The sequence below is a fragment of the Homarus americanus genome, unplaced genomic scaffold, assembly GCF_018991925.1.
Source record: "Homarus americanus isolate GMGI-L3 unplaced genomic scaffold, GMGI_Hamer_2.0 scaffold30535, whole genome shotgun sequence".
Taxonomy (NCBI): Eukaryota; Metazoa; Arthropoda; class Malacostraca; order Decapoda; family Nephropidae; genus Homarus; species Homarus americanus.
In genome coordinates, this window is record NW_024732440.1 from 8,104,531 (window position 1) to 8,122,317 (window position 17,787).

At 38.2% G+C, this 17,787-nt stretch overlaps 1 protein-coding gene and 1 pseudogene across 2 annotated transcripts in view; both read left to right on the forward strand.

Moving 5' to 3' along the window:
- The window catches only part of LOC121868797 (peroxisomal acyl-coenzyme A oxidase 1-like), a 42,078-nt gene extending 39,816 nt beyond the window's left edge, over positions 1 to 2,262 (forward strand). For both annotated transcript variants that reach the window (XM_042369734.1, XM_042369735.1), the window contains 2 exons: positions 1,401 to 1,564; positions 2,084 to 2,262. In XM_042369734.1, coding sequence (XP_042225668.1) covers positions 1,401 to 1,564; positions 2,084 to 2,180 — 261 coding nt within the window. In that variant the 3' untranslated portion in view covers positions 2,181 to 2,262. The remainder of the gene's footprint in view (positions 1 to 1,400; positions 1,565 to 2,083) is intronic.
- Positions 2,263 to 4,475: 2,213 nt separating this feature from the next.
- Positions 4,476 to 6,380, forward strand: LOC121868798 (annotated as a pseudogene).
- Positions 6,381 to 17,787: the final 11,407 nt, after the last annotated feature.

Consider the following 17,787-nt stretch of genomic DNA (forward strand, 5'->3'; position numbering starts at 1 on the left):
CTAAAAAAGATCAAATGGGCAAAAAAAAATGCAATATGGCAAATAAATCATTTTCTTAAGAGAAATTAGAGATAGCATTCGAATCAGGTTATATCAGCATAACTGTACTGTATACTGTATTTTACTGGTTCACATCTCTTCATTTTCAAAATCAATTTCTGATGAACTGAAACAGATATTGATTTAATGGTGGCCCTGCTCACTGCCAGGCAAAATGATGTTGAATTCACAGCCGAAGATAATCCATCAACTGAAAAATAATCTCTGTCAATATCCACAAGGACTCCTTATGTTGTATAAAGGACTCTCATAAACCCCATAATTTTTTGGGAGGTTATTATAATATAGAACCTCTGTAAACCAGTTTCTCTTGGGCAAAATTTCTATTAGGCACATTCTTGTGGGGTTTACCGTGCTTCATTGTTTTGGCATTTACATAGGTCCTCAGGCAGTGAAAAGTGAAAGTTTGAAACATGAAGCATCTAGAATGAACTTGAAAGTAGTGATTCAGAAAAAGAATTTACAGCTAAAGCAAAGGGAGCAGACACAACTCGATTGAATGCTGAAGCTCATTCAATGTTGAAAGGTAGTGAAGAGCTGCAAAGATGTGCAAAAAGGAGAAAGTTGTGACAAAGAAAAAAAAAGAGAGGACAGTTTGCAAAAAATATCGGTTCTTTAACACGTTGCCTGTCCTGACCCCCTGAACTTTATTACCCCCATCCTGTCCCTACCTTCTCCCATCCATTCAGCATGAGCGGGAACAGTTTTATATTTATTTTATGCATTAGTTCAACCTTACAATTTTTTTTTTTACACCATCAGACATAGGGGAGTCTGTAGAATATATTAACATGGATGTAGGTAGCCTGTGGTTGTTAGACTTTTCTTGATGCCATTACTTACTATGTCTTGCCTCACATACCAATCCCAGATTTTCCACATATGAGGGCATGGCTGCCTTGTTGGTCTGCCCATTTGCTGTTGTAGATACACTTGTGAACAGTGTGGATAGAGGCTGCAGGATGAAGGGCTGTTCCAACATGGAGAATCTTGAGATCGAGGCTGATGCCTAAGAGGAATTTGGGATGACCAGAAGAAAGTCCCTGGCATGAGGAGCATTCACTGCCTGCAGACACACTTTAGGTCATGTGGTGCTCTCTCAAGTACTATATGTCCAGGGTAATAAATATTTTTGTTTATACTGCTGACCACTTCTGTGAGTATAATTTTTAAAACTGGAGGCACCCCTGATGATGATGATGAGGGATGTAGTACAGTTGTCATTTACTGGTATGCCTGTACAGGTATTTAGAAATTCCTTAGTATTATGCCATTGGACAGGATGATTTAGGCTTTCTTGTTAAAGTCAAAATATGATGTTAGTAAATATTTTGTTACAGTATGGAGCACTGACGTCAAAGAACCTTGCTTTTTTGGAAAAGGAAATGTGTGAGCTGCTGGCAGTGTTGCGACCCCGGGCAGTGTCCCTTGTGGATGCCTTTGATATGCCTGATGCACTTCTCAACTCCACTTTGGGGTCTTGGGATGGAAATGTTTATCAGAGGTAATTTCAAACTAGAGTGTGTGTATTTTTAACTACATAACAGCATTTTATCATCTGGCTTGAATATCTGTGGTTCCCTCGTCTTTGGTGAGTGGCTTTTGTGCTTCTTTTTCCAAAAATGAGAAAGAGAAGAGAGGAGACCTTCCTTTCTCTTCCTTTCTCTCTTTCAATAGAGATGGTAAGAGAGGAGTGAGAAGAGAGTGAGTTTGTTGTGTTAGTATGCTCTTTTGAACCATTCCCAGTGTAAAACTCTAAGAACTTTTCACGTTGCTTCTTGATATCATATAGTACAATATTGTTATGTTACCAGCACCGCAACACTCCCTTAGGTTACACACTTCAAGCAGGGTGTCATGTTTATTAGCTAGATCATATACACTTCAGAATGAGAATTCGTCATGCCTTATTGCCCCAGAACAGGAAGAAAATTAAAATTTCTTATCTTAGTTCAGTTAACTTTATCATTACAGCACGAGTCTAATATTTTAATATGAAATTCTTTGTCGTGATCTTTTTCAGACTGTTTGATGAAGCCCTCAAGAGTCCTTTGAATAAAACAGATGTACCTGATGCATATTACAAGTACCTCCGTCCTCTTATGAAATCTAACCTTTGAGGCCAAATGTTTAAAAACAGTCACTGCTTCTATGATGTTGTAATAGTAGTAGCAGAAAATAAACCTTTTCCTTTATTGTTAATTGGGATGGTTATCAAGTTTATTTACTTACTGTATTTGGTACATAAATAGTTTAAAGTCATTATTTTGTGTGGGGTTGCAGAATTGTAAGTTTCCAGCATTTTCTTTTAAGTTTGTTGTTTTTTATTACAGGTTGACAATCCCTTATCCGAAATCCTTGGGGCCAGAGGAATTTCGGATTTCGGAATTTTTCGGTTTTCAGAATGGTTAGTTTTTTTTTTTTTTAACGTGTATTAGCCCACCGGGCATAGATCACTGACCCACATCAGGGCCTGGGGGAATATAATAAAAATTATAATAATAATTCATAGGTCTAGGTCGTGTTTCTCACTTTTGATCTTTTTTTCATTCTTGTATTTCTTTATTATTATTATTATTTTATTATTACAGTACTCCTGTATTATTGTTATTTTTATTAATTTTATTATTATATATTATTATTATTTATTAATGTTATCATATTATTTTATTTTGGTATATTTTTATTAAAATTTTTATTCACTATGAATAATTATTATTACTATTACAATTATTATTACTATTACATTTTCGCTCCCCAGGCCTGATGTGGGTCGATGATCTATGCCAGGTGGGCTAATCCTGTTAAAAAAAAAAAAAAAAAGTCCCACAAAAAAACTTTCGGATAAAGGGTTGTCAACCTGTATTATTATTATTATTATTTTTATTAATATTATATTATCATTACAGTATTATTATTTATTTTATTTTATTTATTTATTTTTTTTGCATACAAAAACTTATTCCAAAGGTCAGTAATAATAATAATAATAATAATAATAATTAACGGTTTATTGAAAAAATTCTTCAGCCCGGGGAGACCTAATTGAGGTGTATAAGCATCTCAAAGGGAACTACTCGGTCGATTGCCCTTACCTGGAGTTGGCAGATGCTTGCCCCACGAAGGGTCACAGCTCAAAGTTGAAGCTGCAAGCCCAGAAAACTGTGAGGGGTAACTTTTTCGGAGTGAGAGTTGTGAACTCTTGGAACGATCTGCTAGGGAGTGTTTTGACGGCGCTGAGTGTGAGCTCTTTCAAAACCAGACTTGATAAGCACTGGAGCAGGTTCAGATACATCTCAGAAGCCAGTGCATGCCCAGTACTTGCCAACAGTGCATAACAGAGACGTGACCGATCGCCCAAGTGGCTAACGAGCCGATGAGTGGTAAAGAGAATAAAAGTAAAAGTAAGTGAAGACACCAGTACACCAACATTGCACTGGGGCTGGCCGGCTGGGCAGCTGTTTGCCTTTGATTTAAAAAGAAAAGCCCCTGTAGTACAATCCAATCCAGGGGTGAGGGTGGGATCCTGTGTACAGCCTCAGGAACGTAACTCATTCGTAAGTGGCAGAGGAGCACGTGTATATACCGTATACTGTATATATATATATATATATATATATATATATATATATATATATATATATATATATATATATATATATATATATATATATATATATATATATATAATATATATATATATATATATATATATATATATATATATATATATATATATATATATATATATATATATATATATATATATATATATATATATATATATATATATATATATATATATATATATATATATATATATATATACCCACACACACACTACTGGTATATAGTGAAAAGTTTATTAGACTAAACTACATTAGTATGTGATTAAATATTACTACCGGTATTAGAATACAATACAGTAAGTTCTCGCTTAATGTCAGGGTTATGTTCCTGAAAACGCGACGTTGTACAACACACGTTAAGTGGATAAATTTTCCCCATAAGAAGTGGATAAAATATGGGAGTTACGTTCCTGAGCCTCCCTTTTCCCCATGAAATACATTACTTATACAGAAAATCATTACCATTTCTATAGAAAATAATGCATGCATATACAACTACCAAGTTTGTATGGGTACTCATCAATGGGCGGAGGTGGTAGAGCGAGTGAGTGGTGGGTAGTGAATCTGAGGGGGCAGACGGCGGGACTTGATAATACCTGACCTCAATGAGGTGAGGTATTATCCTCAAATTCCTGACACGAAGTCCTCAGGTCAGGCTAGGCTGAGGTAAGCACTCACAGCCTGTCAAGTGGGGATTATGGGCTGCCCTGACCTGGCAAACTCGTGGTTGCTGTTCCCCAGTCTAATAATAATACACATTTTATTCAGTTAGACCTAGGTAATTAATTTGCTAAAAGGTTTACAGCAAAGTCGAAAGAGTTCTTTGAAAGAAAGCATGTTGATTTAAAATGCCGTCAGGAACAGATCTTTGAAGTGTCACACATAAGTACTTGTGCTTTGCTGGCTTCTTATAAAGTAGCACTTCGAGTTGCTAAGGCTAAAATGCCATACACAATCGGTGAGACGCTAGTGATAGGCTGTGTTAAAGATGTCTGCATGGAAATGCTGGGCGAGCCGGCAACAAGGAAAGTGGCTCGGGTGCCACTTTCAAATGACACTATAGCTCGACGAATTCACGATCTGGCTCACGATATGGAATATCAGCTCACAGGACAGATTAAATTAGCAAAGTACTTTTCTTTGCAGCTTGATGAATGTACAGACATTGCTAATATGGCAATTCTGCTGGTGTATGTACGCTTTGAACATGAGGGTAATTTGAAGGAAGATTTTTTTCTCTGCTTCACTCCCAACAAAAACAACTAGTTCTGAAGTGTTCAAGACTGTGACTACATCGTTAACAAATGTGGGTTGGGTTTCAAGTTTTGTGTAGGCGTATGTTCTGATGGCGCTGCCGCAAAGATAGGACGGCATTCGGGAGTGGTTACCCAGATCAAGGTGCTTGCCCCAGAATGCAAGTCGACCACTGTTTCCTTCACCGAGAAAGTCTTGCAACAACAAAAAAAGTCAACAGAGCTAAACAGTGTGCTCATCGAGGCTGTAAAAATTGTGAACCATGTAAAGGCAAATGCTTTGAATTCGAGACTATTCAATGCATTATGTGATGATATGGGAGCTGATCATAAACAGCTCCTATTGCATGCCGATGTACGTTGGTCCTGTCAAGAGTATTTGAGCTACGAAACGAGCTTGCCAAGTTTCTTCAGGACAAAAAACCAAATTGGTCACAATTGTTCCGAGATGTGGATTGGCTTGCCAAGCTGGCTTATTTGGCTGATATCTTTTCCATCTTTAATGATCTCAACACCTCCATGCAGGGAAGTATGGCTTCGTGTTTTACAATGGCAGACAAGATAGACAGACAAAACGAAAGCTAGAAGCATGGAAGAGTCGAGTGTCAAGAGATTGTTATGGTATGTTTCGCCAATTAGCGGCAGTGATCGCCGATGCAGGCAAAGACCTTAATGTTACATCTTTACAAATTGTCATCAGAGAACACTTGACGAATTTGGCAGAACGTTTTCAGCATTACTTTCCAGCAGAAGATCCACGGAAAGGGAATGGATGGATCCGAAATCCATTTATGCCATTGAGAGATGACTTTAGTGTCACTATGGAGGATAAACTGTTGGAGCTGACTGCTGACGAAGGATTGAAGATGAGTTTCGAAACTACAACATCACTTGGTTCCTTTTGAATAAAAGTGAAAGCAGAATATCCTGAGCTTACTGAAATTGCTCTGAAAACTCTTCTCCCATTTCCTTCAACATACCTCTGCGAGACTGGCTTCTCAACCATGAGTGTCATTAAGACAAAGTACAGGAATAGTATGGATATTCATTCTCCATTTCGCGTGGCACTGTCCTCAATTGAACCACGATTGGATAAGCTGACAAAGAAGAAGCAGCTCACCTTTCAAATTAGTAAAGGTTAAGGTTTTAACATGCCTATTATTGTGTTAATAAAATAACCATCAATTTCATATTTTTGTATTACAACATATTTTCAAAATTGTTATGTCTTCAATTTAATGTTGCCTATTCCTTTCAATCTTTGTTTTAACGTCTTTATGCACTGGGGTTTAAAATAACTAAAATATTAAATTTTTTTTAACCTACTTTATTCATTATAATTTTTCATTTTATTACTTATACTGTATATACATATGTTTATAATATCTTTGTTAGAAGGCTTTGCTAGTTTGATTTTTTAATATTTTTTATTTATATTGTAATATTGTATTACTTGTTTACAAAAAAAATAAAAAAAAATAAAAAATTGTCAACTTTTATCATATTCATTATATTTTTCCGGTATAAATTAATATTACTACAAATGTTCAAATAATATTTTCTCAGATCGTAAGCAAATAATAATATGGCACAAAAATGGTACCGGTCCTTGACACATTGGAAAAAAACCAGCCGGTCCGCCACATCAGATAGTTTGAGAAGCACTGCTTTAGAATACAAGGATCATCATGATGATAATCGTTTTTCTTTGTTTCTTGTGATTTTTTTTTACCAATCTTTCCTTCACTGTCATTATCACTTATTCCTCCTTTTGTGTGTGTGTAGTATCATGAGGAAATCCAGACCTTTTTGATGTAATGAAAAAATCGACCTGTGACAAGAGAATGGTCTAATCAGTCATCAAAAAAGTTGATCAAAGTAGAGTGAGGAAGCTTAAACTACATGGTTACTGTACACCGCAAACAGATAAGACTCGTATATTTACACAGAAATAAACATAATACTGAACATGAAAAACTTATTCATATCATTAATAAAAGGGGATTATGTAAATGTAAATGATTATGATACAACTTGGATAAAAACATAAAACCATACAAACATAATATAGTTAACAACAAATAAAAGTTTTTCTTGCTGCTTTACGTTTTAATGAAGGGGAAAAAATGACATTATGAAAAAGTACATGCTAAATCAATTTATTATTGTTCTCCGGGCGAGAGATGGCACTTGCCTGTTCTCAGTGCATAGTTCTCTAATACGTTGTTAATAAGAATAGTATTTAATATTATGTACAGTTCCGTTCAGAAGTTCGTGGTACACTGGCGGTGAAGGGTGCATAGCCTGTTGTACCCTTCCTGGACGACAGGCCATTGCGCTGAACCTCCTACCAACACGGTGGAACTGGCAACGGAGCAGTGTGATTCGAACGAATACTCATCAAAAGGAGATGGGAAGGATATTGATATGAATATCCTGCTAACGAGAGAAAAAAACTGTAGTGATCGGAGTATCCATTTGAATATCAAAATGCAATAAGGAAATTGGTTTCGAATGAACACCATAAGAATAGGTGAACAGAGCTCACATATCAAGAGTTTTCAAAGTATTCATTACTTGAAGTTTTTTGTATAATACTTTAGCTATATATATTAAGTGTTAAATAACATTACAGTGGTTCCTCGGTTAACGAGCACAATCTGTTCCAGCAGGTTGCTCGTTAACCGAAACCATTGTTTCAATGGGTTTTTGGGTAATTGATTCCAGCTCACCAAAAATTGCCGAAATTCAACAAAAATTTTAGAAATTGACACTTACCTTGAGGTGTGTATGTAGAAGGCTCCTGGATGATGATGCTGATGTGAATTTGAAGTGGGAGGAGGAGAAGGGAGAAGAGAAGGAAGTGGAGGTGGAGGAGAAGCATTTTACTGCTTCTTGGAAGGTGAGTCACCTTCCATGAAAATGTCAGGAACCTCTGGACTGACAGATTCTCCTCCATGAACATCCTCTCTCCTTGAGTGGAAGGCTGAGAGATAGCATCTTGGTCCCTGTGCCTTTTATTGAAGAAAGTGTCAATCGTGGTCTGTGGGGCATCTCTCCTCCTCACCATTAACTTATGTTTAAAGAAGGAGACCATTGAGTCCTCAACATGACACAAAGTTAGTTCATTTGTTTTCACATCTGGGTGCTTTGAAGCCAGTTCCCTGAACTTCTCCCAGTGGTAAATCACATCTTTCAACTCTTTAGTTGACATATGGTCATCAATTTCAATTTCCTCCTCACCATTGTCAGCCTCTAACATCTCATCCAGTTGCTTCAAGTCATCAGGAGTAAGTTCCTCCTCATGAGACATCACAAGCTCTTCGACATCATCCTCTTCCACTTCAAGGCCCAATGACTGACCAATGGACACAATCTCCAGGTCCAACTCTGTGTCATCCTGAAATCCCTCAAAATCATGGACTACTGATGGCCACAGAGCTTTCCATGAAGAATTGAGGGATCTAGTGGAGACTTCTTGCCATGATGACACAATCAATTTTACAGCCTCCAGGATGTTGAATTGTGTCTTCCAGAACGGTTTCATAGGGTGAGTTACTTACGGTGGGAAGTGTATCCATTTCATGTTTATGTCTGAGAGTCAGTGTCTAGTAACGTAAATATAATATGCTATTAATGTGTCTGTCAATGAGTGAATAATAAATAGTTGTATTGAAAGTGGTGTTTTATAGAAAGATTTCCCCCTACGAATATAATACCCAGTAAAATAACTAACCGGCCATGCTACCAAACTTTCTCTCTTTAGAATCCTACAACTAAATAACTTAACCTATCGTTTTCGTACGAGGTATTAAATGATGTGAAAAATGGATTTGATATGTCCTTCTAAAATGTGTTTTATTATTGTTAAATAAACACAAGTAACTAATAATACAGAGACTGCAATTTATATATACCGGTACACATTTATGTAGAAGAAAATATATGTTTATAATTTATTACGTTATTGTTGGTGGTGGTTGGGGGTAATATCGTTCAAGGGTTATTGTGAGTTGCATGGCGGACACCAACCCAAACTATCCTCCTTGTTTTGTCTTTCCCACAATAAGAAATATTTTACAGATGATGATGACTATAATAATATATATTAAAAAGGTTTGTTATCCTAAAATATATCCCATTATTTGTATTCAGTATACTGTATATAATAGCCAGAACAGTCCCTACCTCCCAAGGGTATGGCAACCGGTGCGACCGCCCCGGGCCCCGCGGCCCTTACCCAACCCAACACCAGAATTAGTGACCGCGTTAAGCTGATCTTGCCTTACCACCCAAATTCAGGAGTCCACCTGAAGGATTAGTGACCGGCACAGTTAGGCAATGCACCTGCTGACATGAGGTCAAAGGCAATATTAAGCCAACCCATCTTACCACCCAGACTGAGAACAATGTCATTCTTTGCTCTCTGTCGAAGAGGAGTGAGGACGTTGACAGCTGTCACCTGTCAGTGTTGTCGAAACTCTGACGCCCGTATTATTAAACATCTTCCCTTGAAGAGGGTCGTCGTGTTTCAACCCGAGTTTTAAACTAATATCATCATTAACTCGAATACGCTGAATTGTTTCAAACATAGGTTGGATGCTCATGTTATATTATTATTCACTAGTCATCATTTATTCCAATTTCTATATAAATATACAATAGTCATTATACTGTATATACATAACCAGTTCTGGTTGAATCCATAAGTCGGGTCAACAAACATACAAAATTTATGTTGACAGCTTGGCATGGCCATTTAGTTTTATGTAACAGCAAACTATACATTTCGGTTATTATTGGTCTTAGGACCGCTTGGGAAACTGAAAAACTAGATGAGGATCTGTCTCTTTTTTTTATTACAAATAAGGCATGGACGCGATCTGTTGGTCACTAGCGCCATCTGCATCTCTAAGTCTGAACACGAGCATTTTTCTGTAATTATTTTTCCAAGAGTTTGTCAATTTTTCTAGAGCGTCTCCCTCGACGAAACGAATAGTTTCCTCCTGATTGGTTTGCGTCTATTTCCATGGTCAAGTCAAGATCTATATCCGATAAAGAAGACATTTATATAAAATAAATATCGATTCACGTAAAAAAAAAATATTAAATGAAACTATTCAATATCGCATTTTTAATAAACCGCTTAAGTGTAATTTTTTTATTGATGTTGATAATCATAAATACACCTGATAAGTTATTTTTACACTGAACGATCGTTTTACAAATGGCGAACGCTGAAAGACTGTCGTGCTAGTTCTCTATTTGTGTGTGACAGGGCACGCTCAGAAAAATGACAATCTTTAGAAAATAGATGCAAGAAAATGACGGAGAAAGTGCTAGTGTGGTTCCACCTTTAACAGCGAATCGCATTTGCGGCCAAAGCCTTGCATTTAACCTTTGGAGCAGAGAAGGATATACGCCACTAGCGAAGGTAGGTGAAAAGTATTTAGAACTGTAGCAGTGTAGAATGAAGATCACCCGGTGACAACGCCCCCCAGTGTAAATCGAAAGTTGTGAATTCGTATTCAGGGACAAGTTGTTGGAGCTTCCAATAACTTCATGACATAAACCACTGACTCTTCAGGCTTCTACTCCCTTGACTCTAGCTTCTACGCCCTTAACGCATGAGACATAAAGGCAAGCATGATCTTAGCTTCCCTGTTGGGCGCTGTAAACTTTCTGCGCTTCACCTCATACAAGGATGTAGGGGAGTGCCCAATAAAAAAACAAAAAACAACAACAACGCCCCCTTCCCCCACCTGGGAGGTCCATAGTGCTGTTATAAAAAAAGTATGGGTTCAGTTTATATTCTAATACGATCCTTACAGACATGTTTACTTGAATCCGTAAAGGACAAGGTAGAAATGGGTGTAAACCATAAGGGAAGCAGACCAAATGAACCTGAAGACTTATCCAACTACTGTATATGGTAACGACCCTCTGGTAGTTTTGGTTTGTTTGGGTTGTTTCTGGTGTCTGCTTCACATATTTTCTAACTCGATTTGGTAAATTGTTGCATTCCATGACCAAAAACTTGAAACTGTAAATTTCAAATCTAACCTTGGTAACGACGTTTAATTTACAAATGGGCTAAACCTAACGACTTTCATAAATTTAGATACATGAATTGGTGCTACTATAGCGTGCGGTCAACATGATATTTAGGTTAAGTTAGCTTAGGTTAGGATAGGTTAGACTAAAGATATATTTGTAGACCGCTCGCTGTAGTAGCCACCCATGAATTTTCCAACCGAACTTTCCATCCGATAGAACAAAAACGAAAAGAACCTAATATAATCACGCAATAAAGCTTCGTAATTGTGAAACTTGAGAATAGCGAACACGGGCCTGGGTTGTGAAAAATAGTCAAATGCGAAATATCTACAGTTAACGGGGATATCGCTATGACGAAAACGATTAGTAGTGTGCGAGCTCGGCCATGTGTGAACTAATAAAAAAACCGCTCTGCATATAAACAACTCGTTGAAAGCCTTCGAAATAACTACCCAGATTGTTTAATATCCTCAAACTCTTTGCTAAAAAATATCGGATTACAATTGGTGGTAGGTGGTTTTAGATATTGCTGATTGATTATAAGTATATGTAGCTAAAAATCAGAAGGATATTGCTAGCTGTCACTTGCATTTTACGTTGGCCAATGGACTACTTCCCCCAATCACACCGATTGAAGCCATACACTACACCTACAGTATGTAGAAACCACATGGGCATATCCCTATACTGCTAAATCAGTACTGCTATGAGCAACTAACAGGATATGCTCAGGTCAAGATATTAAAGAACAATAGCTTTATTAAAACCATATCTGAAACTACACCTGGGTAGATATTTTGTAGTGTGACATTTTTGCATAGGAATTGTGTGAAACTCGTAAGCCACTTCATTAAAGTTTCGATAATTATTGTACAGTCACCCAAAAAAGTCCTGTCGCGAACCACGATTCAGACTCGGGAACCCGAAGCAGTAGACACTGATACATTATTCTGTCCATAAATGCTTCGGATTCAAGAGTCTGAATCTCGGGGTTCATGGTTTGCGACAGGACTTTTTTGGGTGACTATACATCAGAAGAGTAAAAAAACAACAAGCCTAATATCTTGAAATTGGTAAGCATAGGACTGTCAGTTGATTGAAAATGTCCAAAGGAGAGCCACCAGGCTGGTGCCAGCGCTTCGGCACCTCAGCTACCCTGAGAAATTAGAGCGCCTGCATTTGCCTAGCTTATACTAGAGGTGTATGAACGAATCCAGGAAAAAAGTCGGATAAAAGGGCACGGAAAAACCTAACTTAAGCTAAGCTAACCTAACTTAACCTAACCTACCTGCAATGCCATCATATATATATTGTGTTGTCAATGTGTACAAGTCATGTGACTTTTTTTCCTGTGGACTTTATTTCCGCCCACCGTACAAACATCTCAAAGGGCATTACTCAGTCGAGTGTCCTTACCTGGAGCTGGCAGACATAAGAACATAAGAAAATAAGGAGTCTGCAATAGGCCTGTTGGCCTGTGCATGGCAGCTCCTGTCGAGAGTTACTACCACTCTCTACTATCCATGAATCTATCTAGCCTCCTTTTAAAACTTTCCAGCGTCCCAGCACTTACTACAAAGTTGCTAAGCTTGTTCCACTCGTCCACCACCCTATTTGTGAACCAGTTCCTTCCTATCTCCCTCCTAAACCTAAACTTACCCAACTTAAATCCGTTGCTACGAGTCCTATCCTGCTCGGATATTATAAGAACTTTATCTATATCCCCTTTATTGATTCCTTTCACCAACTTAAATACTTCTATCATATCTCCCCGCACTCTTCGTCTTTCTAGAGAATGCAAGTTTAGTTTCTTTAACCTATCTTGATATGGAAGGTTTCTAAGTCCCGGAATCATTTTTGTCATTCTTCGCTGCACCGACTCCAGTGAATTGATATCCATTCTATAATAGGGGCACCAGAACTGAACTGCATAATCGAGGTGCGGATTGACTAGCGCAAGATTTAGTTGCAATAAGACCTCTGCACTCTTATATTACTTACACTTCTAAATATAAAACCTAATACTCTGTTTGCCTTATTTCGAACATTAACGCACTGTTTTCTAGGCCGTACGTCCGGGATTACAAGTACCCCTAAGTCCCTTTCACAAGTCGACTTCTCTAGGTTGATGTTGTTAAGGCTGTATACATTGACAGCATTTGTTCTTCCAATATTAAGTACGCTGCACTTGCAGGTGTTGAATTTCATTTGCCACTTTTCTGACCACTCCTGCAGTTTATTTAGTTCCTCCTGTAGTGCATTTGCATCCTGCCCTGCATTAATCTGCCGCCCTATTTTGGTGTCATCCACAAACTTGTTTGTGTCACTGCTGATCCCATTATCTAGATCGTTTCTGTAGATTATGAACAAGAGTTGGCCTAGTACTGACCCCTGGGGAACCCCACTGGTTACACAGCCCCACTCAGATTTAACACCATCTATGCTGACCCTCTGCGTTCTATCGGTGAGCCATGATTTTATCCAATTTAAAACTTTCCCCTCGATACCTTGAACCTTAACTTTTCTCAGAAGCATCTGATGCTGTACTCTGTCAAATGCTTTGCTAAAGTCTAAGTAAATAACATCGTAATTTTCGTCATTATCTACTACCTTGAAGACTTTCCTAAGAAAACGTCAGCAGATTTGTTAGACAAGATTTTCCCTTTGTAAACCCACGTCGAGAGTCGTAGACTAATTTGCTTTTCTCTAAATGCGATCGGATGCTATTTGCTGTAATTGATTCAAGAAATTTCCCCACTACTGACGTCAAACTGATCTGCTGGTAATTTGACGCTGATGCTCCGTCTCCCTTTTTGAATATGGGTACTATATTTTCCTGTTTCCACAAGTCTGGCACAACAACCGTGTCTAATGATTTTGTAAATGTATTTACGAAGGGTCCGCTAATCTGTTCCCTCCACTCTTTCAAGACTCGAGGGAAAATTTCATCCGGCCCTGGGGATTTTGTCTTCTTTAATTTATTTATCCTCTTAAGAACATCCTCTTTTTTGATAGTGATATTCTTTAATTTCTCTTCTTCCTTTCCCATAAATATCAGTTCCACCTCTGGAATTTCCTTGTGAATTTCTTCTGTGAAAACTGATAAAAAGTAGCTGTTCAAGGCTTTGTTTATTTCATCACTGTCATCGATCACTCCCCCCCCCCTGACTTTAAAGGCCCAACTTTGTCCTTGACCTTTGTTCTATATACCTGGAAAAATCCCTTGGGATTCGCCTTGGATTCTCTTGCTATCCTGATTTCGTAGTCTCTCTTTGCTTTCCTTACATTTTTCTTAACATTCCTAGATAGTTCATTATACCTATTTCTGAGCTGCTCCTCCCTTCCCTTCAATTTCTTATTAATTCCTTTCTTTATTCCTATGTCATGTTTAAGTTTTCTGGTCATCCACCTTGGCTCATTCTTATTTGACCTAATTTTTCTGTATGGTATATTTTGTTCTTGTGCTTTACGTAGTATGCTAGTGAATATATTATTGTCATGATCAATTGTTGTGTCACATGTGACCTCACCCGTTCCTATCGTGGACTGACCTGACTGTTCCCAGGTGACCTCACCTAGGCACCTTCTTAACCCCTGATAATCCTCCAATCGAAATTCGCCCCACTATTTCTATGAATTCATTTGATCCATGTTTTGTACTACCTAATGCAATGTTGAAGCCATATTACTGATTGGGACGAATCATTATTTTGACATGGGCTCGCAAGGCAATGGAACACCTGTTATTGTTTGTAGAATGTGATTTGCAAGTTTGTCTCGAATACTATGCTAGATATGTAGGATCTTTAACTCAGTTACGCTCATTCTATGATCACTTACTGTGTACGTGTTTTTCCTCCTGGCATAGAAGCTTTGATCTTGGCGGGAGGTATAGTAAGTTTTGTCAGATCAAACTAAGCCATTAGAAAAACATACATGCCAGTATCTATGAGATTATTGTTTGTAAATGTGAGATTGTATTATCGCCTGAGGGACTATTTTAGATACTGCACATGATATTACTGTCTATATGTGTCATCAGTTCTCTGGTATGGAAGCTTTGGTCTTGGCTTGAGGTTTAATGATTGTTATTAGGCCACAGCTTACAGCCCAGAGAATTACAACACATATAACAGTAAGTAGATGCCCTCGTGGTAACCCACATACCAAGTTGAGACACCCTACAGGAGGGTGGGGCCACAGAGTACTTGAGTTAACCGTGTGATATGACCTACAACCACACCTGGGCAAACGGCTGTCCAGACCTGTCCCAAGGCAGGTCAAATTCACAAGGGAATCAGAATTCTCACCACCACTGGATCAGCTCACACCCAGTCAAGACACACCCAGCTTTGTGTTAATTGGGAGAGGTCAAATGCCGGCTGGTGACCGCCAATATATAGGCCCAGCACCCCCTTCCACCGGGGATTCCTGATTCAGATTCCATTGAGACGACTTCCACAACACTATCGACGGAAGACCGAGTCACGCTCGTCACCAGTTGAGGGCGGGCGGGAGACTTCCCTCCCCAGCACCCAGAGTCCAGCACTCCCTTCAACAGCAACTGCTGGGACTCTCTCAGGTCACGTGAGTCATTGTCAGAGCTATCCATAGGGTGAGTTACTTACGGCGGGAAGTGTATTCATTTTATGTGTGTTCTGTTTGCCTTTGATACCCCCAAAATGTTCTACACTACTGAGGGTATACACAAACACTGGTTATCTTAAAATAGGTTCTTATTCTCGTATGGGAGATATACAGAGGTGGACAAGGACACTCGCTTCCACACCATAAGGACTGGTGGTCTCCACTCTATGTATCACTGCGCGCTGCATGTACAGATGCCAGCATTCACAAGCTGAATACATAAAATGTAAATATGATAATTCATATACATAACATTGTGCATAATTAATGGAAATATTACATAGGATTAATACATGTTCTGTAATACTTTACTATACATAATTAATAGGGTAATATAAGTATACACAGCTTAAGGTACTACTTCGTGTTCATATTATACATGTGTGTCCGAGAGTCAGTGTCTAGTAACGTAAATATATTGTTCTAGTAACTTCGATATAATGTTCTATTAATGTGTCTTTGTCATTGAGTGAAAAATAAATAGCTGTACCATTAGAGGCGGTGTTTGAGAAGATGTCCCCTAAGAACGTATATATATATATATATATATATATATATATATATATATATATATATATATATATATATATATATATATATATATATATATATATATATATATATATATATATATATATATATATATATATACAACTAAATAACTAACCGGCCACGCTACCAAACTTCCTCATTTTACATTCCTACAACTATAAATATCCTATCTATATCTCCCACCTTAAAAATCCCCCCATTACAGGGGTGTTAAAGAGAAGCTTGTGTTTGTCAGGGAATAATGGCAGTAGACTTGTCAGTATTTAAACCCCGTCGTTAGCTGTTATCATTGACCTGCACTCTTAATAATGTGTGCAGAGGTTTACAGTCAATTCGCCCACAAGTCCATTCGCCCACAAGTCCATTCGCCCACACTTAGGAGTCGGTTCGCCCACACCCGAAGTCAGTTCGCCCACACTTTGTCAAGTTCTATTTATGTTTATTCGTGTACTAGATAACTGAAGGTGGTATCTGCCGGCAGCACGTTTATTCAGTTGGTTATGCCATCCTTCAATGTCATTATTGGTACACACGGACCAGTTGAAAATACTCCAGCTGGATGGTGGCCATGTGGAGCTGTGGATCCTTGTTCTTGATAGATTATCTACCATAGTTTGTAGAGGGGCTGTGGTGGCTTGGTGCTGGAGACGTTCGAACATCGGAAGTATTTCTCCCTCCTGCAGAATCGAAAGGGCCATCAATTTATGCATCTACTGTTACGCAGGTACTTGAACGCAATAATCTTGACAGTCTGCCATCTTGCCATTGACTGACTAAATCCGCTGGATTTTTAACAATTACAAAACCTACAGACGATATTTGCAAAGTTTCGAAAACTTTATTGAAGTTCAGTTCTTTACATAAATACATTACTAATCCTAAATAAAACAGGTAACGAAACAGGTGTGGGCGAACCGACTCGATAGTGTGCGTGAATCAACTCCTTAAAAACAGGTGTAGTACCAGAATCCTGGAGGATAGCGAATATAATACCGATTTTCAAGAAGGGAGATAGATCACTCACTATCCTCTAACTACCGTCCAATCAGTCTAACATCAATTGTAGGCAAATTACTGGAAGCAATCATTTCTAACTCTATTCGAAATCACCTGGAGAAGCACAAGTTGATCAATGATTCCTAGCATGGCTTCACAAGCGGGCGTTCATGTCTAACTAATCAATTAACATTCTTTTCAGAAGTTTTCGAATCAGTGGACGAGGGGCACTATTATGATGTGGTATATCTCGACTTTAGCAAAGCCTTCGACAGAGTCCCCCACGAAAGACTAATAAGAAAAGTGGAGGCTCATGGCACTGGAGGGAGATATTCTAAAATGGATTAGGGCATGGTTACAGGACAGGAAACAGCTAGTGAGCATTAACTGCACTAAATCCCATTGGAGCAACGTCACTAGTGGAGTTCCCCAAGGCTCAGTACTTGGACCATTATTATTTATTATATACATAAACGACATAGATATCGGCATAGCCAGCAACATAAGTAAATTTGCTGATGACACTAAAATAGGACGCGTAATTAAATCTGGCGAGGACTCCGCAAAACTACAGGAAGATCTAAAAAAAAATT